We start from the raw sequence: 24792 nt of genomic DNA on the forward strand, positions 1-24792 counted from the left end.
GGCATTTATAATTAATTGAGTTTCGCTGCTGACTGCATATGGTGCAGGTCCTCTTCTACGCTGGTCTGATTGTTACTGCACCTTCTTATTTTTTTTAGCAGATATTCTGCTCTTTGTCGTTTCTAACTCTAAATAATAATACTATCACTTCCGATTACGCCTCAATTTCAAACAATTACGTCTAAATAATACTACGACTATTTTACAAAGTAGCAACTGTATGTGTCAAAATCCGACTAAAGAAAATTCGGCATCAAGAAGTGATCAAGTGTGAGAACCGTGGCTCATCATGAGCGAATAGGTCGAGGTCGACCAGGGGTTGACAATAATGAGTCGTTGAGTAAGCCATTATAACCGAGGTTGAACGGTAGGAAAAGAAGTAACAACTAGTATAGCTTTGGAACTTTCAATAAGAATATTCCATTGAATATTTCCTTCTATTGTACTTTTTTAGGGTTTTTGGGAATATCCCACATAAATAGTAGGAGAAAGAAGGCAAAAGAAATATAATATTCTATAAGATAAATTTTCTCATGAAAAGTTAACTCTCAAGTAAATTACAAATATTGTCTTTACATAAAGATTCAATTTGTTGATTCATCCCACTGTCTCGCATTAGATCCGAGAAAGCTTCCTATATTCCCGGGTTTGTTTACCTTACATCATTGTCAGAGGTAGAATCATCCACCTCACTCAATATTTGGGTGAATAATTCCCTCTATTTACATTTATTGCTAGTTAATATATTTATGGCTTATCATTATTCTCCCACACACTCATAACAGTACCATTTAACACCCCCTATGCATTAAATTGGTTAAAATGCAATTATACATTATTTGTATCAACCAATTTCAGATCTAGGATTTATCATGTTTAACTAGGATTTACCCTCTATCTTCTCATCTAATTAGTTTAACTAAAAGGCTTAATACTTTTTGGTCAAACAACAACCTAACTAAATCAAATTAACTTACTACAATTCTCGATATATAATACACGCGGCTTAATTAGCATTGACTTCATTTTTTGCCCCTTTCCCTTCCACGTTGATTTAACCTTAAATTTCTGGCTTTTGTTGTTGTTACGGATCTTTTGTCTCTGAGTCGAGGGTTTCTCGGAAATATCCTTTTTATCCCTCCGGGATAAGGGTAAGGTCTGCACACACTCTATTCTCCCCAAACCTCACTAGTGGGATTCTACTGGATTGTTGTTGTTGATTTAACCTTAATAACCTTTTGTCTTTTTTTCTTCATCAAGAGTTGCATTGTCCATTGCTAGTTGACTATAGTTGGTATATATCTTTGAGAAACATGTATAGTTTTTCCTATATTGTGAATTTTAAAAGGTCAATCGTCTTTCAAGGCCGACTGTAGGTGCAACATATATGGTCAAGCCGCCATGCTTATAAAATGTGAGAGGGAAGGAGGATTTTGAGTTCATTAATAATGTGACACATACATAGTTGAGAGTAATAATATTTTTTACAATTCCAATACTATTTAACTAATCATAGCATAATAAGTATTACTCTATTTTATAGGTTATTGTCATGCTTGCTATAAAAAGTCACCAACCCCAACTAGTGGCGGAGCCAGGATTTCCATTAAAGGAATTCAAAAAAATAAAAGTTAAAAAATATTGTAACTAGTGGGAATTGAACTAATAACCTTACAAAATTTTTGAAACTCTTTGACCACTAAGCGATGATTTTGGGTTGTACAAGGGAATTCAAAACATAATATATAGAGATAACAAACAGATTTTGTCTTATATATACAATATAATTTTTCGATGAAGGGGGTTCGCATGAACCCCTTCCGCCCCTCTAAATCCGCCCCTGACCCCAACTAAACCTAATGGTAGACATTATCGTTGCATAAAACTTGTATTTTTTAAATATTGTATTAGTATTAAGTTTTTACTTTTTTTGCATGATTTAAAACTACGGACTCTTATAACATGTGAGGGGAAGTATATTGCCAGCTTAACTTCTTGTCATCGTGACACGTATTATTATGCGTTTGGAAGAGTATAGGATGGTTCCTTTGGCAATTTTATTTATAAAAACCGTCTAAAAAGAGGATAATAATAAATTTTTGTAAAAGAAACAGCTACATACAATGTACGTATAAACTACCAAATAGAAAGCTAGAGAGCGAAAGCCACGTGATATGGTGCAGTGGATGACACTGCTCCTCCCTTAATCAGACATTTCGGGTTCGAACCCTGAGTATAGAAAAATTCTTTGTAGGGAGCGCTTCCCGAATGGGGCTGTATGCGACGCGAATTCAAATATAATTGGGCTCCAATGCAAATACCGAATAGCGAGTGGGAAACCAAAAATAAAAAAAGAGAGCGAAAGCCAACAGAAACATCATGTTTGGAAAAACAAAGAAGTGAGTACGTTAATTGTTTCTTCCTTTGGCCACGTACACAAATGACACACACGTTATCCAGTCTGTTGACAGGTTGGGGGGCTCCGTTGGGAATCGTTTGAAATGTAACGTTCAATTGAAAAGCTCTTTACATTTAATTTTTACATTTCAAATCAGACGCATGCGGGACGACGTTAATTTGTTGTACCTGCTAAAAATCCCCATGTGTATTCCTGCACTCACCGTCTCACTCTCTCAACTTCCCAACACCTTCTCCCTTTAATATTTTTCTCGGAAGTCTTCAGAATGAATGTAATCTTATTATATAAATATATATATATATAATTTGTATATATACTTTTTCTTTCGAGTTAAAAGCAATTGATCTATAAAAAACAACCTAATACACCTCAAACTTGCTATAAACGAAGCTACACTCCTGTAAGAATGGTCCTGTTGTCGAAAAATTACACTAGATAAAATATTAGGTTTTAATTTAGAGGTATATAATATATATATTGAACACCCTTTGTCGGAATTTTTTTTACTTATTTCAAGTTTGAACACCATTGAAAAAATTTCTGGTTTCGCCACGGTACATGACGTGTACTCTGAACCACTCCTATATTCATGTTTCACATATACTTTGTGTATAGAGAGGATTATATAATGCTTTTTCTGCCAACTAAATAAGAATAATATACTACAGTATATATGTAGCCATGTGGCTATATATTTCATTGACTTGCTGCTCTTTATTTTGCATGCGCCAGTGACTAGAATTTCATGTACTCCCATATACTTTAGTTTATTAAGGAAGACCTTTCGCGGATCTTGTGTCTGTTGGACTGATTAAAATTTTTGATATATATATACTTTATTCATCACTTAAGTTATGTGATGAAAATTCTGACAAAGTATTATTTTTAGCAGTTTCCTTTGTTTGAGCAGTTCAGCAACCGATGCAACCTCTCCAATAAAGCAATTAGAGGCATTGTTAATGTTTATACTTTAGTCTTATTTGTGGTACGTGCATATACCATTAAACTTATGACATAAAGATAATTGTTCAGAACATGTTTTATAGAGATCAGCGGATATACTTTGGGAGAATTATTGAAGAATGTACAAGTTATTATGCAGGTGGTTGCCTTATTAGTTACTGGTCCCTTACTGCCTAGGTGAACTTGTCCCAATAAAGCATAATAATTCTAGTTGATCAAATAACGGTGTACCATATAAGAAACATTACCGTACGTGTCTAAATATTGATGCTTCATTTTCTTGGCATTGATTAGTTTTAATTAAGTATTAGGCATGCAGATGTCTCGAATTCGAGCCTTAGGAACGAAAGCGAATCCGAATTAGTCGGGACTCCAAATTAAAGAAAGGTATCAAATAGTGCATGAACCAAAAAATACTAGTCACATGTTTTTTTTGTTAGTACTTAGACATGACATTTTTTTTGTTAGTACTTAGGCATGACACGTATTAGGAGATTTATGAAGCTGCTATATAACTGAATACATGTCTTGATAATGGACCCTCTTACATTTGATGTATCAAATTGAGACCCTCTTACATTCATTTTTTGTCTCGAACAAAAAATTGATTCATTTCTAATCGCAAAACATCCTTAGTCAAAGTTTAACATGCACTAATAATTACTAACACAAGAGATATAAATTAATAGTAGTAACATAACAAGAGAGGAAATATAGTACGCTAGTAATTTTTACAGTATTATTTTCCTTTGCCCTTCCAAATACTTTTCCTTACCTTTCCACCATTGGAGGGAACTTTAGCTCCTTTTGCAGAAAACACAGACTCTCCCTTGTCTTGATTCTTAATACCATTCTTTGTGTTGGCTTTGTTGTTAGAGCAACCTTTTCCATTATTACCCTTTTCCTTTGGATTCACATAACGAGCACCAGTAGTAATCTTTGCATTTCTAACAAAGATATGACTTGGACCAGAAGAGGCATCAGACGCCATAGAATCATCAGTGTCATCATCTTCTTCTTCTTGATTTCTTTCATTCTTTTGATCTCTTACATCATCTTCTTCCACAAAATCCACTACGTTCAGCTTATCATCTTCAGTACCATTCGAAGGAGATCCAATGTACATTGTCCAGCCAGATTCACTGCTGTGACATTCTTCCTCCTCATTAAAAGTTTGAGAAGCTGGCTTCATTATACGCCACTCTAAAAGAGCAGAATTAATATTGAAATGATGTAAAAGACAGAAAAGTGGAGTTTGGTTATATGTTAATAGGCAAAAGAAAGCTGAATCAAAACACCTATATGCGTTTCTTTTCTGCTCTGGACCAATACAGCTCTCTCACGCACAAAGAACAAATATGCCCAAACTTATAGTACTTCTGAAAGCAACCCCAAAACCCGATATTTATTTCTCTATATTCTCCTTTATTTGTTTTGAAAATCTTGGATTAAATTTCACCACCTGGATATGTACATCGCCATAACTTTACATTGACAGAGGGACAGGTAGAAGCTGTCAAAGATGATAGAGAAACTTGATTTTTTTTACAAAAGGCACAAAATACGACCCTTGAGTAAATACCAAAGGACAGTATTTGGTTTGCTCTATCACTTAGGTTCGAAAATGCATATCTTTACTTCTCTCTGTATTCTGAACGTGCCTCAGCTGCGCGCTTTGAATGCAATATGCAGAAGAGAAGTTGTGCACAGCCTATATGCTATATACTCTTAAAAATATATACTACTACTGCTTACTACTTTTTGTTCTTAATGAGGCTAGCTAGAAAAGGACCTCTCTCATTTATTTTCCACTACTTGATTTCTGTGTCATGTCAAATAAAAACAAGAGGTTGGGAGTAAATAAATTATGCAGCTTTTTCTTCTGTGAAAAAATGAAGGTAAGCCAACTGGAGTTGTCTTGTAGTAGTAGTCTTCTCAAGCAGTTAAGTTCATCTTTTATTATTGCTTTTTCCCCCTGTTTTTCTGGATAGTATATATATAAGTATACGAGATATACCCATTGTTCCCCTACAACCTTTTAAACATTTGGTATTCGAAATTTAATAGCCGGACTAATCCAGATTCACATCGTGTAGGGCATACTAAAGGGTCGTTTGGTACAATGGTGGGATATCCCATGGGGTGAGATATCACACGGGATTAGTTATCCCGCCTTTTATATGAGATAATTAATCTATCACTTGGAAATAAGTTATCCCAGGATTAGTTATCCCACCCTTTCATATATAGGGATAAAAATAATACTATAATTTTGAGATAACTAATACCGAGATTAGTTATACCGCAATTTTATTTCAACCAAATGTGGGATAAACTCATCTCAAATTTAATCCCGGGATTAATTATCCCTTATTCCTCACACCAAACGAGCCCTTAGAGTAAAAGTTGTCTCAGGATTAACTAATACCCCAAATCAAAAATAAAATAAAGTTAATCTCAAATTCTATCCCGGAATTATTATCCTTATCCCATGTACAACAGTTTCTCCATTCGTAAGGTGCCAATATAATCCGATTATTTAAGAATGGAAGATTCCTATTCATCCCACTACAACCTATGGTCCTACCATCTTTCACTCATGATTAGTAATTGTGAAGCTAAAAACCTTTTACTTTCCATTTTGTCATACAACTACTATATACTAATAATAGTACTGTCATTGTCAAATTATGATATAGAATATAGTTAGATCCAGAATTTAAGATAGTTACTAGTTATGACAGTTTTGTAAGCATTCATGTTAGAATTCTAGGCTTATTGGTGGGGGTCATTTTTCCTAGATTTTAAGGGAAGGAGCAGAAGAGTTTTAACCAATTGAAGATATATGGGACATGCCTTGCTTTTAAATGACTTTTTAGTTGTTCCTCACTTTGTAATCCTAAGGCATGGCTTATTATAAGGAAATGCTAGACAGGCAAGGTCCATGTATTATTCTTGCTGTTTGTCCTTTTGGGAGATCATATCCTTGTATTGCACTTGTCTTGGGCTCCATGTGATGAAGTGAAGATGTTCTTTTCTAAATTCTTTTTGATAATAGGACAAATTTCCCAAGGCTGGAAAGATCCAATCTAATTAGACACTTCTCCCTTCTTTTTGCCTTTGCATTTAAATGTTGTGTTGAGTGCCAGAGTATAATTTCGAATAATAAGATAATTCTTTGTATGTATTCAAGTCAAACTTAGATATGACAAATCTTTGTCGTTCACATTAGAAAATTTATTTAGTTCTCTAATTTACTCTTTTGATATATCCTTTATCATTCGAGTCTATCGGAAACAGCCTCTCTGCCCTATCGGGGTAGGGGTAGGGTCTGTGTACACGTTACCCTCCCCAGACCCCATTTTGTAAGATTTTACTGGGTAGTTGTTGTTGATATATACTTTATCATAGTTGTATTTTATTATCTTGGTTTTAGGTTCGACCACCATGAAGTAGGGAATTATCATCGAAGGCGGAGCCAGGATTTCATGTTTATGGGTTTGGAATTTTAATCGTTTTAAGTTATTGAGTTCTAAATTAATAATTTATAGTATATGTTTAATGGGGTTTTTAAGACAAATACATAGTTCAAATCAAAGCTATTGGGTTTGGCCGAACTCGCTCCAACACTCTATAGCTCCACCCCTGATTATCATCACAGAATTACAGTTTCTCTGATAGAGATCAAAACTGTTTCATGAACAAACAACAACAACACTCAGTGAATTCTCACGAGTGGGGTATCAGAAAGGTAGGATGTACGCAACCTTACTCCTATCCTGAAAGGGCAGAGAGGCGGTTTCCGATGAAAACTGTTTCAAGAGCATCAGCTTAATTTGTGCTAATTTCTTGAACTCTTAATTAATGCATTCATTGATCACATGCATAGTTGTAAAGTGCACTGAAATTTGGCATATCATAAAAAAAAAAACCATTTATAACTGTACACCTCATTGGCTAATTATCAGAAAGTAACATGTTACAAGGAGAAAAAGAAAGAAAAAAACAACCCGATGTTGTGCTCCAATGGAGAACTTCTTGGTAGGAAACGTTTTACCCCTTAGTCGACCTACTAATCGAGCCAGCAGGATTCTTTAACCAAAAAACCAAAAAAAAAGAACTAAAAGAGGAATAGCTGCTATACTAGACTTGTTGTGCAGCATGTGGAGAATAAGTAATAGGCTTTGCAAAATACAAAATTTTATCATTTCCAGAAAAGACTACCACAATTTTAGGCTCTGGATCTAGAGGATGTAGTGAATGCCTTTTCTTTTCCTCATTATTATCTGTGTCTATAAAATGCTCTGATGAATTGGAATTTTGGCGACAGCAAAAGAGATAGATTAATGCAAAAGCGATGGTACCGAAAACGATTCCAAAACCACAATACAGGTATGGAACTGGTGAATTCCATTGCCAATATTCAGCAGAAGTTCCTGTTGTATTCATTCTTGCCTTTGTTTTTGTGTGTTATGTTTGCTTATGTTTTGCATGAAATCAGGTGGAGTAAATGAAAGGCTTTTATAGACACACTTGACGATTAACTAATTGTGGATATTGCACTTATTTGGATGATATGATTCTGCCCCTGATATATTCCTCCAATCTCGCAAGATTTAACTGTCATCAGAAAAAAGAAGAATCATATTTAAATTTCAATTTTAAATTATTTAAAAATACTTCTTTTGGAAATATTGAAAGGGAAGATATCTTATTGGAAAGTTACATATTGCTCAAATGATTCTGTTATCAGCCTCTGGTGAAGTTAACGGATTAGGTTCCGATTCACTAACATAGCTATAGGGAAAAATATACGCATCACTAAAAAGGAAAAAAAGATTCTATTATTTGGAAACAAATAATGAATCTATGTATGAAAAACTATGGTGCCTAATATTCTCATGCCGTTTAATATATAGTTCTATGAGAATTTTAATATTCTCTTTACTATTATTTAACCCTGAGAATTTTCTAGTTCCTTTAATGACTACTATTGTCTTATCAAATACTGTACTAATTAGTTACACTGTTTTCATTCATACTTTTGTTGAACTTATCCATTAGAGAGTATATTTAAATCCATACAGTGTGCTTACAAGTTGAGGAATAGAAAATTCCTGCAATTTAATATCTCATTTTATAAAGCAAAATGTATAGACTTCGTTCTGAAAAAGTAAAGGAAATGGAGAACAGAATCCGCAAATAGCGTCTTACTTTCACATTAATTATGTTATTTATGTACCAGTAATGTGAAGGCAGTAATGATCAGGTTATAAAAACATAGCAATGAGAATCAAAGACAAATGATATGACTAATGATTTTAGTGCTAATTATTAATTATCTACAAGAGAAAAAAAATAAGAGCATGAGATTAGAAAAACCGTGCTTATCTTTCTTGAGTCGTAACCAGAACAATAATAATAATAACACTGTATCAATCCCAAGCTAGTTAAGGTCGGATATATATATATATATATATCCTCACTATACATGTCGCTCAATATTCTGTATAGTCAGGACTCGTGATAATTTGACTAGTTTTGCACTACATGTCAACCTACTGTTATCCTCCTCCTTTATTCTAGCTGGGGACTGATAAAGTAAGATCTAAAAATGAGTCACACTTCATCAGTATGATGGGGTGAAGACATGGCAGGCATTGCTAAGCAGGTCGGAGTTCGGTTCCCAGGCATGATCACAACCATACTATGATCCTGTTGATCAGCTGGTATAGTTGATGGCTGTTCAGGCTTTTCTGTGCTTTGCCTTGGTAAATCTGGTGAAAATTCTTCCCGTTTAGAGCAGCAGCATTTAAGCAGGCATACAAAAACCATGAACCCGAAGAAAACCAAAAGGCAACCATTGGCAATGTGGGCTGTTTTGGTATTTGGTGCAGAGGTAATTTCTTCAGTATAGGCCATAGGTATATGTTAAAATTGTTTGTTGAATTCTGTTAAGTGTAAGCAAGGACTATTAACTTTTTAAGTAGCTGATTTAAATGCCAAAAAATGCTGAAAAAATAGCAGATGTTATAGAATCTTGTAATGTTGAAGTGCAAGTTTAATTTGGAAAGGAAAAGACAATGGGACTTTTCCAAAAGGGTGGAATCCTGGAATTATTAGGCAGAATCAAATCATGTGGGAAACAAAAACAGGAACTCTTTCCTTTTTCTGTTGAATTTTGACAGTGACTCTCTTGCTTGTTTGTGCTACTCCGTGATATCCTGTTTAAGAAATACCAAAAAGAAATAAGGAACAAATTAAATTAACAATATAAAGTTTCTCATTTTGGTATTGTACGTTATGGAAATTGATATACAATTTTAAGTTAACAAAAACCTTCAAAGAAATTGAATAAATAACATAAACTTAGATCTGTTTGAAATAAAAAGAGTACTAATTGTTGAACTAGTATAAGAAGTAAGAACCTTAGTCCTTCAACGTTTTGAGAAGCTACAACATAATGATGGTGGCAACCTGAAGCTCAATCTAGAAGCTAAGTCTGCTCAGGCCCCAGGTTTGATGCTTGGAGATTTGCAGTCAGCTGAAGAAGTAAGAAAGGCGAAGATTGAAACGAAAATGAATTAATTCGGGTCACTTAGTGTGGCCACGTACTAGAGTACGCGGACAAGTGTACTTGTTAATAGTTATGCGTGTGAGTTCTTCCTTATTTCTAACGAAAAAACTTTTCTTCAATAATAAAGATGAGTTTTGACGTGTATCTCAGGGCTAAGTCATTAGTTACCTTACTTAATTTAGATTTAGTGAGGACGCGTACCTTGACCATACAGACAAGTGTACTTGTTAAGAGTTATGCGTGTGAGTCTTTTTTATTTTTATCGAAAGCACTTCTTTTAGATTTTAAATAAAGACGAGTTTTGACGTGTATCTCAGGGTTAAGTCATTAGTTACCTTACTTAATTTCTATTTTAGTGAGGACACGTACCTTGACCATGGAGACAAGTGTACTTGTTAAGAGCTACGCGTGTGAGTCTCTCTTATTTTTATCGAAAGCACTTCTTTTAGATTTTCAATAAAGACGAGCTTTGACGTGTAGCGTTAAGTCATTTAGTTAGCCTAAGTAATTTAGATTTGGTGTCCAAAATTGTTAGGAAGAACTACAAACTAAATCATGAAACTAAGGGGTCGTTTGGTAAGGTGCATAAGAATAATGTTGAATATGGTATATTAGTAATGCTGGTATTAGTTATGCTTGCATTAGTTATGTTGACATATTTCTTATTCATTGTTTGGTTTGATGTATTAAAACATGGGAAATTTTTATAAAGTACTATATTTTAGTAGTAATTAGCCATCTATAGATATCATTTGCTATATTACGGATTATAGATACCTTTTCAGTGGTTATAAGATGCATTTGATGTATTTAAGCTATTGTATTCATGAATACAGTAGCAAAAATAGGCGTGAATCAGGGAAGTCCAGCTAATCAGTTGTTGTATTCGAGTGTATTCGACTGTATTCATGGAGTGAAACATGGGATTACAGCTGGACAGATTATTGTATTCGACTGTATTCACGGCGTGAAATAGGGGATTACACTATTTTTAAAACGGAAAGTGAATCAATTAACATAATAGACTCCTAATATAACTCAACAAACTTAATTATAACACACAAATTTTGTATTTTCAGTTATAAAAAAGATTCTCAACCGAAAAATACCCCAAAAACATAGCAATCTTCAGAGAAATTATATAATACATCTGAATGCATAAATTATATTAATTAAAAAACATATGAATACATTCATGGCATATAGCGAGACAGTGAATACAATGAAATACATAGAATACAACGGGATACATTGAAATACAATGAGAAAAAAAGATAGTGAATACAATGAAATACATGGAATACAACGAGATATATTGAATTACAATGGAAAAAAAAACAATGAATACAATGAAATATATCAAAATACAGCGTGATACGTTGAAAATACATTGAAATATATTAACAGAAAATCAAGTTGCTCAGCCCCAAAATCCGTCGTCTTTGTTCAAGAACAAACCCTAAATTCCGACGAATCCGCCGTCGAGCAAAAATCCTGAATCTCACTGTTTCCACGTATCTACATTGCTTCTGACACATCTGGCAGTACCATCGTAGCTTGATGGTGGGTTGAGCTGTGCAAACTATTTTTACAAAGGAAAGTTTGATGTCATATCAAAATGCATTGACTGGCCTCAGAGACAGTTTGCCGTTTAGGCAACTACTCGGAGATTTCTAATCATTGGCTGAGTTAGATGCAATTATCCAGTGAAGACCATATAATTTAAAATCTCTGCCTTTGAGCTTAACAAATCGTTTTCCCCATTTTTGAATTTGGGAATTGAAATAACCAAGTTCAAATCCGATAGAAAATGTAGGAGATGAAAGGAGACAGAGAGAGAGCCGTACAATTGGATTTCGCCGGAGAGGAGGAGGTTCCCAAATCCCAGCCAAGAGAACTGGTGGTCGGTCAATGAATCCGGTATTATTTGGAAGAGAGAATGACATGTATCAAATTAGAGAGAGAAAGAAAATAGTGTAACTGAATAGCGTATTTAGTGGCTTAGGGGTAGAAGGTACCAAAATTAGATATTTTGCTATAAACAGTAAAAGGTATTTATATAATATAATTTTTTTAAAATGGTATTTATTTAAAATAAATAAGGTGTTAACCTTTGCTACAGGAGGTAAAAATTCCTTAAAACATTGCATAATTTCTAAAAAAATTGTTTGTTTACAAATACCCTCATAATCAGCCAATCACTTTATCTTTTTAAAAGAAACATATATTGAGGAATGTTTTTATATGAAAAAGGTTTTAAAAAAATTATTTGATTTTTTATGTAATAAAGGCGAAGGGCAAAAGGAAAATGAATTAGTTGGAGTCACTTAGTGAGGCCTCATACCTTGATCATGCGGACAAGTATAGTTGTTAATAGCTATGCGTGTGAGTTCTTTCTTATTTCTAACGAAAAAGACTTTTCTTCGATTTTCAATAAAGACGTGAGTTTTGACGAATCTTAATATTAACTCATTTAGTTTCCTTATTTTAGATTTTCGTGAGGCCACGTACCTTGAGCACGTAGACACTGTACTTACTAACAGTTACATGCGTGATTTCTTATTTATTTCTATCGAAAGAGCTTTTCTTCGATTTTCAATAAAGGCGAGTTTTGAGGTGTAGCATTAAGTCACTTAGTTAGCTTAAATAATTTAGATTTGGTGCCCAAATTTGTTAGTTTGTTAGAAAGGACTACAAAAACCAATTCTTGAAGCTAAGTACGATTAGGTCAGACTTGATGTTTGGAGATTTGCAGTCAAGCTAAAGAAATAAGAAGGGCTAAGGGCAAAATAAAAATGAATTAATTGGGGTAATTAGCAAAGCTACATGCCTTGAGCATATGGGCAATTGTACTTATTAATGACTACGCGTGTGAGTTTAATGAAAAGGATTTTTTGTTTGATTTTAAAATTTTTTATTATAGTTGGGTAACTATTTATTTTATTTCCTTATTGTTATTTTTTTACTATTTTTTTAGCACATACATTGCACATGTATTCCAAGTTATTTTTTTTTTATTTATAGATTTTGAATAATTACTTGAGATTGTTGAAACATGTTTTTGAATAACAATAAACCAAAGGACTTCTTATAGCTGATGAAATTAAATATTTTCTTATTAATATTTAACAAAATACAATAAATAAGCTAGAAATAAGATTAACCTCCAATTAAGAAAATAAGGATAAAAGGTTTACAAAGAAGAGAGAAAAGATAAATAAATTACTTGGCCTAGGAGAGGTATCACATCACATATATATATGTACAAGACATTAAAGCATTTAATATCAACACATTCTCAATAATCGTTGGAGTATATGTTCTCTACAAAAACTTTATTCTCAAAAAATGTTGTCAATATGATCAAACTTATTAGTTGGTAGGAAATTATGAATTGACTCCTTACAGGGCCAGCTTTTCGGTAAGGAATTTTTACATTCCTATACCACATAGGAAATCTTATTACCCTCAATGTTTAAGGTTTGACTTAATTACATTTAGTATACTAAATTATCAATTCTATACCATAGTGTATTTTAAGGGTACAATTAATGCAATGTATATCCCTCTTTAATTCAAGGTACTGTATATCTCACTCCTCCCACGTTTCTCTCTCCCAAAACCTCACCCTCACCCACGTTTATGTACTGATACTAGGCACCACTGGTTCAAGGGGTGATGAGCCTTCCAGATCTTGCCTCATAACATCATGTGACGAATTCTTTATAGCCTTCTGAGACAAAGCATCACCTGCCTACATACGGCGATTCAATTCCTCCAATTTAGCAAGAGCTTTGGCTTTCGGTTGTTTACTTCGTTCTTCCTCTTCTTTCTGTAGCTGTAAGGCACGCTGCCTGGCTAACTCTTTCATCTTTGCACGCTAATGAAAGCAAGTAGCATACATTAGATTAGATAAAAGGAATAAACAAGTAACTGCGGGATCATGGATAAGTTAAGAGTAAAAGGTAAACATACTACCTGCGCCGTGAAAACAGAGCATCTACAATCAAAATACAAATAATCTACAATTTATCTACAAAATATCTACAAACTGGGTACATTGAATTTTAATATCCCAATTCTCATTCAATTGTAGCTTAACTGGTATTTTCGACATAATTGCGTTTTTTGCAGAAGATTTTGTAGAAGTTTTAGTCGTTTTGGATTTGTGAAAACAGAAAACAATGCATCTACAATCAGAATACAAATAATCTATAATTTATCTACAAACTGGGTACATTGAATTTTTATATCCCAATTTCCATTCAATTGTAGCATAATTGGGATTTTTGACATAATTGCGTTTTTTCAGAAGATTTGTAGAAGTTTTAGCCGTTTTTTATTTGTGAAAACAGAAAATAAAACATCTACAATCAGAATACAAATAATATACAATTTCTGCAATATGTCTTCTTCTTCTTCTTCTTCTTCTTCTTCTTCTTCTTCTTCTTCGAGTTTCAATCTGAAATTCAGTCAAAACCAAGTCTAATCTTCACCAAAACCCCTCAAAATTGAGATATAAACTCCAAACCATATTCCCGATTATTTTCAACAACACCCAATCCAAACAAATAATGATTTTTGAAAACCCAAATTTGAATTCAAAGCTTTCAAGCTTTTTAATGGCTGTCAATGGTGGAATTGCTGCTCTCTTTTCATTTGCTTTGTATTACTGAAATTTGCGATTAAAAAATAGAGAGAGATGTAGAGAGAATTTCGACGAACTAATCTTTTGCAGAACTGATTTCTACAATTTGATTCGAATTTGTTGACGATTTTGTCTTTTTTTGATTTGTGGCTTAAGAAAAAATATCGAAGAACAGAGTTTTTGCAGAAAAGAGTCTATGTAATTTGATTTTAAATTGAAGATATAGGATTTGCGTTTCAAATTTAATCCTAAGGTCGCTAAATCAATTAGAATATTCTGTTCCTAATTTGTAGCGGGCCTAATTAGGAAGGAATTAGCTCATAATAATTAGTATTTAATGAATGGTATAATAATTGTAGAAAATCTGTGAACATGGCGGGTAAATATGAAACTATGCACATTTTTGATAATAAGGTTTCATATATGGTATAGAAAGGAAAAAGTCTCTTTGGGCAAAACCACTGAAGCCCAAGCTTTAGACCCCAATTTCGGGGGGGGGGGAGGGCCCACTTTTTAATTTTATCCTATAATATTTTTTTTTACTCAAGTATTTTTATTCATATTATATTTTTTGGTAAAAATTGAAAAGGAAAGATATGTCTGTTCCTTAAAAATAGGCTCCTAAAATGTAAATACAAAATTTATGGAATAAATAAAGTAATTATTCTTTTTCCCGTTAAATATTATATAAACCTTTCTACTTTCTTTCTTAGTTTCCATAATATTCAATTTTCTTTTTTAATCTTTCTCACTTCTCACCAAACATTACTACTATTATATTTTTTTTTATGTATCCAAAAGATCCTATTGTCGTGCATTTTTCTTCTATCAAGCTAAAGCTATAAGAAGTATATTGAACGCAACAAATATTTATTTTCACATAAAGTTAATGAATCATGTTCCTCCATTCCAACTTTTTAGTATTAGTTTTCATCTAATATTTGTTTTTCTTGATATTTTCAATATGTAGGCATATATTATCGTTTTAGTATTTATTGAAATTTTAATATATCAACTAGAAAGTATGAGTCGGTTATTCAAAATATAAGAAAAAAAGTTGAATCTTTGATACAATCCCAAAAAGCAAAGATGACAAACTAGAAATTTGAAAGAAGTATTTTAAAATTAAAATTAATAAAATCTTACTTAAGATCAACCACGCGTAAGAGTGATTGAATGATTTAGCTATATTATCAATTGAAAAAGAATTATTTGAAGAAATTGATTATAAAATAATTATTCATAATTTTGCATCTCGAAAAACTAGAAAATTATGTATATATATAGGTTTTTTAGGAAAAAAAGTTAAGGGCCTCTTATGAAAATTTGGCTTTAGGCCCCCAATAGTATTGAGCCGCCCTTGACTCCTTAGCTCGCTATAGGCCTTGTATTATATATATGATATATGATATGATGATTAGATTAGGCCTCAATGGTATTGAGACGCCCCTAACTCCTTAGCTCGCTATAGGCCTTGTAATATATATATGATATATGATATATGATATATGATATGATGATTAGAGAACTGAATAATTAATATATTATTATTATACTTATATGATAATACTTCTTAGCTACGCTCTTCAATATTGGATTGGGAAATTTCGACCAAAAAATAAAATAAAATATTGGATTGGGAATCAACTTGTTGAATTGATCTCTTTTAGTAGCTTATTTTATCTTATTACTTTGACGGCTTAAATTCGACTCAATCCATTAAACATGCTTATGTCACTCATGACTCATCCAATCCGTCACACTTAAGGTATTTGGACAGATCGTGTAAATTTAGACCAACTTTGACACCACTAGAATGAGATTCTCTTATTAGTAGAAACTTCTTTAAATCACTAACAGGGAAACACGAGGAACCTACGTTGAATACGATAATCAAACCTAAACTTTCATCTATTGAAGAGATGCATTTTAGTCAAGTCAATGTTAATTAGACATAAAATCATGGAGAAAAGAATGATGGTGAAATTGTTCCATCAACCACTGCGTAGCAAAGACGAATTCAAAATTTAAAGTTTATGAGTTACTACCGTAATCTCAAACTAATATGTAATAATAACTGGGTTCATAGATATTTATAAATATTTCGTAATTTTTTAATTTAAATACAAGAGCTACACAAAAATTACTATGTTTTCCATGTATAATGCTCTAGATCTGCCATTGTCGTGCAGCCACGCTTGAGATTTAAGGCTTTTTTACCACGAAGCCTACCACGAAACTTCTAATATGTATTGCCTTAAGTTAAAAAGAAAGAGTAAAAAGAAATTACTGATTTTGCATTTCTTGCATAGGAAATTTTATTATTTTTCTGTATTTCAAATGGAAAGAAATGTTTGTCAGCTTTTGATTCTTATCTTATCGATGATGTCGGGGTTCTTGTCTTTTCCACCCAATTGGGACTAAAAGTTACACTCTTTTAATCATAGAGTCGACCCGTCAGATTTTGATTTTTCAACTAAAATTCCTCAGCGAAATTTCCAGGACATATCACAATGAGAATATGACTTTGCTACTACTAATTAACTACTCTAGCATTTTTGGTAACTCATTCTAACAAACACAAGAGGGGTTGTGAGTTCGAGTCTCACCAAGAGCAAGGTGGGAAGTTCTTGGAGGGAAGGATGCCGGGGCTCTATTTGGAAACAGTCTATCTGCCCTAGGGTAGGGGTAAGGTCTGCGTACACACTATCCTCCCCAGACCCCACTAAGTGGGATTATACTGAGTTGTTGTTGTTGTTGTATTCTAACAAACACAAAGTTCATTTCCTTTTTTGGTCGAACATGATATACTAATATATAAGGTAAACTAATTAGTGTCTGTTACACAGTTAGTTTCCATTAATTCGAAGAGAAGCCCGAGATGAAGAAATTGTATCAAGCTGCTGCTTCAGTTGATTGGGAGAAAGAGTCTTACCCTGAGTACAAAGATTTGAATTTTCTTATCATTTTCGCTCTATTCTTCCCCATCGTTCGATTCATACTCGACAGATTTGTTTTCGAGGTAATTAAACAAATATCTGCGTTTTTTTTCTCTTGAAAATCTGAGATTGATTTGGTCCGGCCAATATATATTAATTTTTTTACCGTGATGCTAGGCATTGGCTAAGCGCATGATTTTTGGAAATGAGCAAAAGTTGGTAAATATCAATGGCAGTAGAAGGAGGAGGAGGAGGAGGAGGATCAACAAATTCAAAGAGTCAGCATGGAAATTAGTATATTTTTTATCTGCTGAGATATTGGCACTTGTTGTTACTTGTAATGAGCCTTGGTTCACAAATACTCGATATTTTTGGTCAGGACCTGGGGATCTGGTTTGGCCTGATTTAAAAATGAAGTGAGATTCTTAACATCTTCTAAGATTTTTTAATCATATCTGAATCAGGAACATAATGTTTATTTTATAACCTGGTTAATTTAATTATGGCAGATTAAAGCTGAAAGGGTTGTACATGTATGCTGGAGGATTCTACTTATACTCCATATTTGCATTGCTCTACTGGGAAACAAGACGCAAAGATTTTGCTGCCCAAATGGTTCATCACATAACAACAGTGTCACTCATTGTGCTGTCTTACATTTTCGGGTATAATTATAATCACCTTTTTCGAGTACTACTACTCCCTCAATTTTAATTTAGATAAGATAGTTTGACTCGCAATAGAAATGTGTGGACTAATAAGAAAATTGTGTCGTCTAAATTGAAACGGAGAGAGTATTATTTAGCAAAAAACCGTTCGTGTGAGTTCTGAGCATTCTGTTTTTGTAGGTTAACCCGTGTTGGATCAGTGATTCTAGCAATTCATGACGGAAGTGATGTATTTATGGAGATTGCTAAGATGTCAAGATACAGTGGCTTCCAAAGGATTGCTGATATTTTCTTCATTATTTTCGCAGTGGCTTTTGCATCACTTCGTATTATCTGCTTTCCTTTCTGGGTACTCCGAAGCACATGGTAAGTTCACTACAGTTAATTAACCATTACCACTATGCTCATAGTAACATACTACTTCCTCTGCCTCAATTTATTTGTCATACTACGCCGAAGCACAAGGAGTAGTATTCAAAGGCAGATCTAGGATTTGGAGCCTCCGTATGCCACGTAGTTGTGAATGTCCATGTGTCGCTATTTATACATTGAGAGAGTAAATATTTTGTCGGTTTGAGCAACTTTGGACTTTGGTTCGGTTACTTATTTTTTTTTGGTATATAATATAAATCGATTGAACGGAAAAATATAGTAATATAATTATGATAGAGCGAAGATTTACAAAAGAAAATGTTATTTTAACTTTGTGTGAAAAAAGCAAATATTTATCAAATAACAGACACGAAAAGTCAAAAGTGAAAAAATAAAGATCGTTAACAATAATTACGAAAGAAGAAAAAAGAGAACGAAAGGTTAAAAAATTGTTGCCATTGGGGTTCAATCTTTCACAACCAAGGTGGAATCTCCTACCCTTTGTCATTGGCACCTTTGTCCAAGTGGCGTTTTAAATGCATATACGATTTCTTATAAATATATAGAGAGAGTTTCGACCGAAGCTTGCGGGTGGCGTGATCCACCCCTGGTAATATTTATTTAGCAGTAAAGAAAATTAGCCCAAAGTTTATTTATAATTGAGCTTGTTGTTTTCTGTTAGTTCAGTTTCTCTGTACCATACCATGAAATCAGCATTTTTTTGAACTCTGCAGCTACGAAATTCTTTTCATAGTGGACACAGAGAAGAACCGGACTGAAGGAACCATACTGTACTTTTTGTTCAATTCACTGCTGGTGTGTTTGCTTGTTCTTCACATCTTTTGGATGAGACTCATATTACGAATGGTTAACGATCTCATAACAAAAGGCCACATTACTGATGATGTCCGATCAGGTAAATAACCTTTGCTTCATTTATCGTGTATACTTCCAGCATGACAGCTTGTGATTTTACACTGCATTTCTAAAAATGATTTGCAGATTCTGAATCCGATGATGAGCACAAGGACTAATCCTTCAATAACTAAGATTATAAAATAACATGGATTATAGGCGTTGCTGATGTGGATGAACAATTAAACTAGGAAAATTACAGCCAAACCCTTTATTCGGAGTTCCAATCATGTGTATTTTGCCTATATGTATAAAACGAGTTTCATTATTGGAATTATGAGCTCTACGGATGAACTTTCAATTTAATTTGTTTCAATTGTTTCCCCCGTAAATAGGAGGGGAGCCTTAATGTAACTGGTAAAGCTGTTGCCATGACCAGGAGGTCACGGGTTTTGAGCCGTGGAAACAGCCTCTTGCAGAAATGCAGGGTAAGATTGCATACAATAGACCCTTGTGGTTCGGCCCTTCTCCGAACCCAGCGCATAGCAAGAGCTTAGTGCACCAGACTGCCCTTCAACTGTTTCAACCGTAAACAGCTAAATTCGCTGCATATTTCAGCAACTCATCCAAAAAAAGAGAGGGATTTATGAAAATTTGAGAAAACAATATACATGAATTTTGCTCCCAGATTCGAATGTCGAACAACGAATGTAGCGAAGTAAAGGTGTACCAGTGCGTGGTCGTCGGAAAAGCTTCTGGAAAAATAGGCACCACAGATAACTGAGATTTCAGTAACGAGAATAGCATAAAGGACGGCGCGGCAGAGGAAAGGGCTGGCAAAAACAAATGCAACCTGGCCATGTAAGGCAAAAGATTCTTTTGGCGTAAGAACTATAGAGTGGATGATTCACCATTCAACAATTATAAATAAAAACGTATGACTGCTAAAGCCTCTTGCCATGGAATGCAATCCAAACAATAACAAACTATTGCTGCTTCTCTCACATTTTAACAGGGAAAAGTCAAGAATAGTAACTTGCAGTAAGTTATGTAATAAGCTAAAAGACGTTATAAGATGATTCATCTGTAAACTAACCCAACAAATCTTGTCCTATCCTTTCAATGGGAAAACTTTGAGATCAATTTGTCAACATGAATTATGATATCATCTATGCGAGGTCGAACTGTCCCCTGAGGTTGAAGCATCCATGTCACAAATTGGTGAAGGGCTTCCGGATATGGAGGTTTAGGTCCGGCTGGCCATTTTATCTGTGCATTTACAATAGCCAACTGCAGACTTCCACCAGATTCCCCAAGTGCATACTCAAAGGGAGATACTCCATACCTGCAATAGAGATGATGAAAAGATTGGTTACTTCTTATTCATATACACACCGCATAGAAACCACTTTCATGGTCAAGAGATATCTCTATCCTCTGAAATGCCAAAGGTGGGAAACAACTCAATACTTTATCTAAAAAAAAGGGCATGAAAGCTAAACTTGGTATCTACCATAATGAGAAGTAATGGCATGATAAAGCAGTCTCAGTATAAAAAGTAGGGAGCTCTATTTGCAGTGTAAGACCAACCATATTTATTTAACAAAAGTACAAAACTCGTTAGCATTTAATATCTGATTTTCCCATTGATGCTACTTTGACCAGCTCCAAAGAAGAGCCATTTGCACAAGACTGCAACGTAGTACAAGCACCAAACTACTAATGCTACGTACATGTGCAGCAGGTGCAACAAATAGAATAGTTGAGCCAACTTTTGGACAATCTTGTTGCAACTATACGGGACATAGGATTTCACTCTCTCTTGCACGGAGAGAGCTTCAGGTATTAGAAAGTGTTGAGAGGATTCTTACATTATTGCATATAATGTACAACCTAATGACCAGATATCAGTTCTTTCGTCAATATCACATTGGCTTGGGCAATCCCATAATTCAGGTGCTCGGAAGGGTGCGGAAACGTGCTCAGATGCCCATTCCTACATTATCAGCACCACAAAAGACAGCACATTAAGGAAAATGCAACAGTTAAGGTGTAATATGTAAGAAATGGGTGTCAACCAAGAACACAATATGAATTAACTACTACTTGCAATTTGCATATAAAGGTAGCAGTATTGGTGAAAACATTCAGCCCAAACTTGTTCAAAAGAAGGAACCTATTAGAAATTTACAGGCATATAAACAGCAGAAAATATGTATACATTTAAAAAAGGAAATGAAAGTACCTGCAGCTGCAAGGCCTCAGAACGAGAGCGGATTTGCCTTCTTGCAGGACGTGTACTTCCAAAATCCATTAATACAGCAAGAGGTGGCTGTCCTTTCCTATGAGTTAAAAGGACATTACCAGGTTTGACATCATTATGTGCATAAGGAGGATCAAAGCTATGCATATGCTTGAGTCCTGCACAAAGCTGGATAATAATGTTTCTTAAAATACATTCTAGGCTCCAAAATTGATGATGTCCTCCTCTTATATTCTCACAAATTAAATGCACATTTGCAAAAATACAGATCCTTAGTTCACCTGGCGAAATATTTGAAGAACATCCGAAGTGGAAAAGAATTCTTTCTTAGCTTTCATGGCTGTGGCATTATCCAGTAATGTCCCATCCAAATGTACCGGAAACAACAAGTAAGCTTCATGCTTCCAGGACTGATCTGGTGCGGCCTATCCAACAGAGTAAGATATTTATATAGAATATAATGAAAATTGAACATATAGTAGAGGAAAGGGTACAAGGAATACACATATCAGCAGGCACATAGTGTGGAGTACAGCTATGACATATTAACATGATTATAACTTGCCGTTTCATAAATGTCAACTGAGAGTTGCCCAAACTCCATGCCAAATAAGCAGAGAATGTTGGAATAGCAATACCTCTTCACTTTATATGATTGTTTGCCATCCCCCCCCCCCCCCCCCACACACACAAAAAAAAAAACCACCCCAAAAAAAAAAAGAGCTGGGTTCTCAAAGAAAAGTACTACAGAGAAAACATGTTTGACACTCCACATGATCGATAGAATTTTGTATTATTTTGGACTTCAACCATCATTTTAAGACTGAAGAGTGAGCAGTACATCTTTAGAGAATTCAGCTCCTCGGAGTACATCTAAGAGTTCCTGGAACGGCATAAGCTAATCTATTATGGATGATACTGCAAACTCAATTTAATTTTTCCACCACCTAATTGTGCAAAGCCTTCTTGTTCACATAAAGTCTTGACATGGACATCAGTGTATTACTAACAAAAGAGATCAAAATACAGAGTTGGTTTCTTTTTTGGGGGGGTTGGGGGTGGGGCGCACAGTGCCTGCAGAAATTACCTTGACTGCGATGATAGCATGATCAAGGAGAGGAAGCAGATTGCGATGAGTAAATAGAGATGAAACACGAATCTCCTCTTTCACCAACTCCAACTGTTCAGTGTTCTGAATAAGAACCTTCTTCATAGCATAAGTTCCATCATCTGCACATTAAGAGAGTTTTTCAATTGTTTTGTTACAGAATAAAAGAACATGAATACAATAACTGCACACCAAGGTTCAAAGACAAAGCTTAATCTTTGCACTTCCCTTTCCAAAGAGAAAGATTTCATGAATCAGAGTAAACTGGGCCAATAACTACTGAAGTCTGACCTACTAACTGCTAAAAGGAGTTGAAGAACTACTTCTAGTGAAAATATCATTAGGAAAGAAAGCCAATCAGAGAAAGAAAAAGAAAGAATAAGAAACCCAAAAGCTCCTAATGTTCATTCCTGATGCTTAAAAACATGTATAATAGAGTTCATTTTTCTTGGTATTTTACTTCTTCTCTGAATGGAAAAGTTGGGGTAGAGAGGAATATCTACAAAACCTACAGAACTTAGGTCAGGTCAATGCAGCAATCAATATAACTACAGGTACACAGGGAAGAAGCACATTTTGGAGTAAAATACGCCTCTAGTAAATAGAGAATTTGAGCAATATTTGCCAAACCACTCTAACATCATTTTTTTTAGATATCTAAACCACAGAAACATCAGTGAATCAAAAAACAAAAATCCAAATTTGAAGATGATCAACCTATATATATATACACACACACACTCTGATTCAAGAAATAGAAAAGCATGGAGGTTGGGGTACAGAGCATTAGAGCAATCACCTCAATCCCAGTTCCTCATCGCCAAGTGCAACCATAAGAACGTTTGGAAAGATCATATAAGCAATTGATATTGACTTGCAGTAGTAACTATTAGTAACGAAAACCAAAGCAAATCGCATACAATTGGAGAAAAGGAACAAAACCCATTATGCACTAAGCTGACCCAATTGTCAGACCACAAGTAAAGTATGAATTTTTAGCTATAAAAATAGAGAGAGAGTGTGTGTATGTGCGTACCGGAGAGGTGAGAAGAGTCCTTGAATTTGTTTGAAAGACCAGGGTTAGAAGTGTCAGAGATGACCTCCTTCACGAGGAAAACGTAAGCGAAGCCGCCCTCCCCGAGCTGTCTCACGATTCTGAAGCGATTCTCATTGATCCAAACATCCCCACCACCATTAACGGCGTCGTATAAAGCATTCAACCCCGAGAACGAGCACCCCATCTCTTTTCCGATCAACTGCCTGAGTTATGGGTCAGCTCCCTCTCTCTCTCTCTCTTCTTAGATCTCACACTCTCCCTTTCTCTCTCTTCTTTTTTCCTTTACTTCCGTTTTCGTCTCTCTCGGATCCACCACCTGTAATCCTGTATGCGTATCGATTGAGTTCTAATTACTCTACTAGTTGACTTTACCCGGTTGACTTGCTGCTTGCTCAGGGTGCAGTGGTGCATTCCCATTGGCGTTTGGTCGAGGGTAAAACGGTCATTTCGAAGGTCAGGTCAAGTTATGGTTGAATTCGTAACAGTACGCAATTAAATAGTACAACCTCCTTTACAATTTATGTGAACCTGTTTGACTGGGCACGGAGTTTAAGAAAAAAAACTTTTGGAATTTGTGGTCCTAAACAAGTCCAAACGGGGCCAGAGTATTTGTGTGGTTATAAAAGCTTCTTATTAAGGGTAAAGTTGTAACTTTAAGCTAAATTGTTACCAAATTTAGAAAGGATCGAACCAAAAAGGAAATAGGTTCACATAAACTGGAACGGAGGTAGTATTGGATTATGAACGAAGATTAAAATGCACAATAGATAATGTAATTTTGGTAGTATATTCTGTAATTAGCCATTCAAATGGTTGTTGATATTTCCAGGTATTGTAGTTTTTGTTATGTAAAATCACCTTTTACGGTTAACTCTATAATGCTAAGAAGATTATACTGAAAATATTTAGAATTTAGGTTAGGC

At 34.5% G+C, this 24792-nt stretch overlaps 3 protein-coding genes across 4 annotated transcripts; 1 reads left to right on the plus strand and 2 right to left on the minus strand.

The window, feature by feature from the left end:
• Positions 1 to 3908: 3908 nt before the first annotated feature.
• Positions 3909 to 5252, minus strand: LOC104217898 (protein SOB FIVE-LIKE 3-like). Its single transcript, XM_009768241.2, has one exon. The coding sequence runs from the start codon at positions 4572 to 4574 to the stop codon at positions 4122 to 4124; it is 453 nt and encodes a 150-aa protein (XP_009766543.1). The 5' UTR covers positions 4575 to 5252; the 3' UTR covers positions 3909 to 4121.
• An 11920-nt stretch (positions 5253 to 17172) lies between these two features.
• LOC104217896 (alternaria stem canker resistance protein 1-like) lies at positions 17173 to 19787 on the plus strand. 2 transcript variants are annotated; one of them, XM_009768239.2, is made up of 7 exons: positions 17173 to 17295; positions 17457 to 17629; positions 17724 to 17962; positions 18056 to 18211; positions 18395 to 18580; positions 19321 to 19502; positions 19589 to 19787. In XM_009768239.2, the coding sequence occupies exons 2-7, from the start codon at positions 17489 to 17491 to the stop codon at positions 19618 to 19620; spliced, it is 936 nt and encodes a 311-aa protein (XP_009766541.1). In that variant the 5' UTR covers positions 17173 to 17295; positions 17457 to 17488; the 3' UTR covers positions 19621 to 19787. The 2 variants fall into 2 exon arrangements, with proteins under 2 accessions (XP_009766541.1, XP_009766542.1); XM_009768240.2 differs by having other exon boundaries at positions 17194 to 17300.
• Positions 19788 to 20303: 516 nt separating this feature from the next.
• On the minus strand, positions 20304 to 24335 carry LOC104217895 (uncharacterized). The gene is made up of 6 exons (XM_009768238.2): positions 23849 to 24335; positions 22792 to 22934; positions 21986 to 22129; positions 21687 to 21872; positions 21313 to 21437; positions 20304 to 20786 (listed from the first exon to the last, which is right to left on the minus strand). Exons 1-6 carry the CDS (start codon positions 24051 to 24053, stop codon positions 20561 to 20563), a joined length of 1029 nt encoding a protein of 342 aa, XP_009766540.1. The 5' UTR covers positions 24054 to 24335; the 3' UTR covers positions 20304 to 20560.
• Between the last annotated feature and the right edge of the window lie 457 nt (positions 24336 to 24792).

This window comes from Nicotiana sylvestris, chromosome 3 (assembly GCF_000393655.2).
Source record: "Nicotiana sylvestris chromosome 3, ASM39365v2, whole genome shotgun sequence".
Lineage (NCBI taxonomy): Eukaryota > Viridiplantae > Streptophyta > Magnoliopsida > Solanales > Solanaceae > Nicotiana > Nicotiana sylvestris.

Excerpts from the sequence above, each read along its gene's own strand:
- LOC104217898 (XM_009768241.2), bottom strand. The coding sequence starts at position 4,574 with ATGAAGCCAGCTTCTCAAACTTTTAATGAGGAGGAAGAATGTCACAGC.
- LOC104217896 (XM_009768239.2), top strand. The coding sequence starts at position 17,489 with ATGAAGAAATTGTATCAAGCTGCTGCTTCAGTTGATTGGGAGAAAGAG. Across the intron at positions 18,212-18,394 it reads GTGCTGTCTTACATTTTCGG|GTTAACCCGTGTTGGATCAG; the intron begins GTATAATTATAA and ends CTGTTTTTGTAG. Across the intron at positions 19,503-19,588 it reads TACTGATGATGTCCGATCAG|ATTCTGAATCCGATGATGAG; the intron begins GTAAATAACCTT and ends AATGATTTGCAG.
- LOC104217895 (XM_009768238.2), bottom strand. The coding sequence starts at position 24,053 with ATGGGGTGCTCGTTCTCGGGGTTGAATGCTTTATACGACGCCGTTAAT. Across the intron at positions 21,438-21,686 it reads CTGAGGCCTTGCAGCTGCAG|GAATGGGCATCTGAGCACGT; the intron begins GTACTTTCATTT and ends CTGATAATGTAG. Across the intron at positions 20,787-21,312 it reads TGTACATTATATGCAATAAT|GTATGGAGTATCTCCCTTTG; the intron begins GTAAGAATCCTC and ends TCTCTATTGCAG.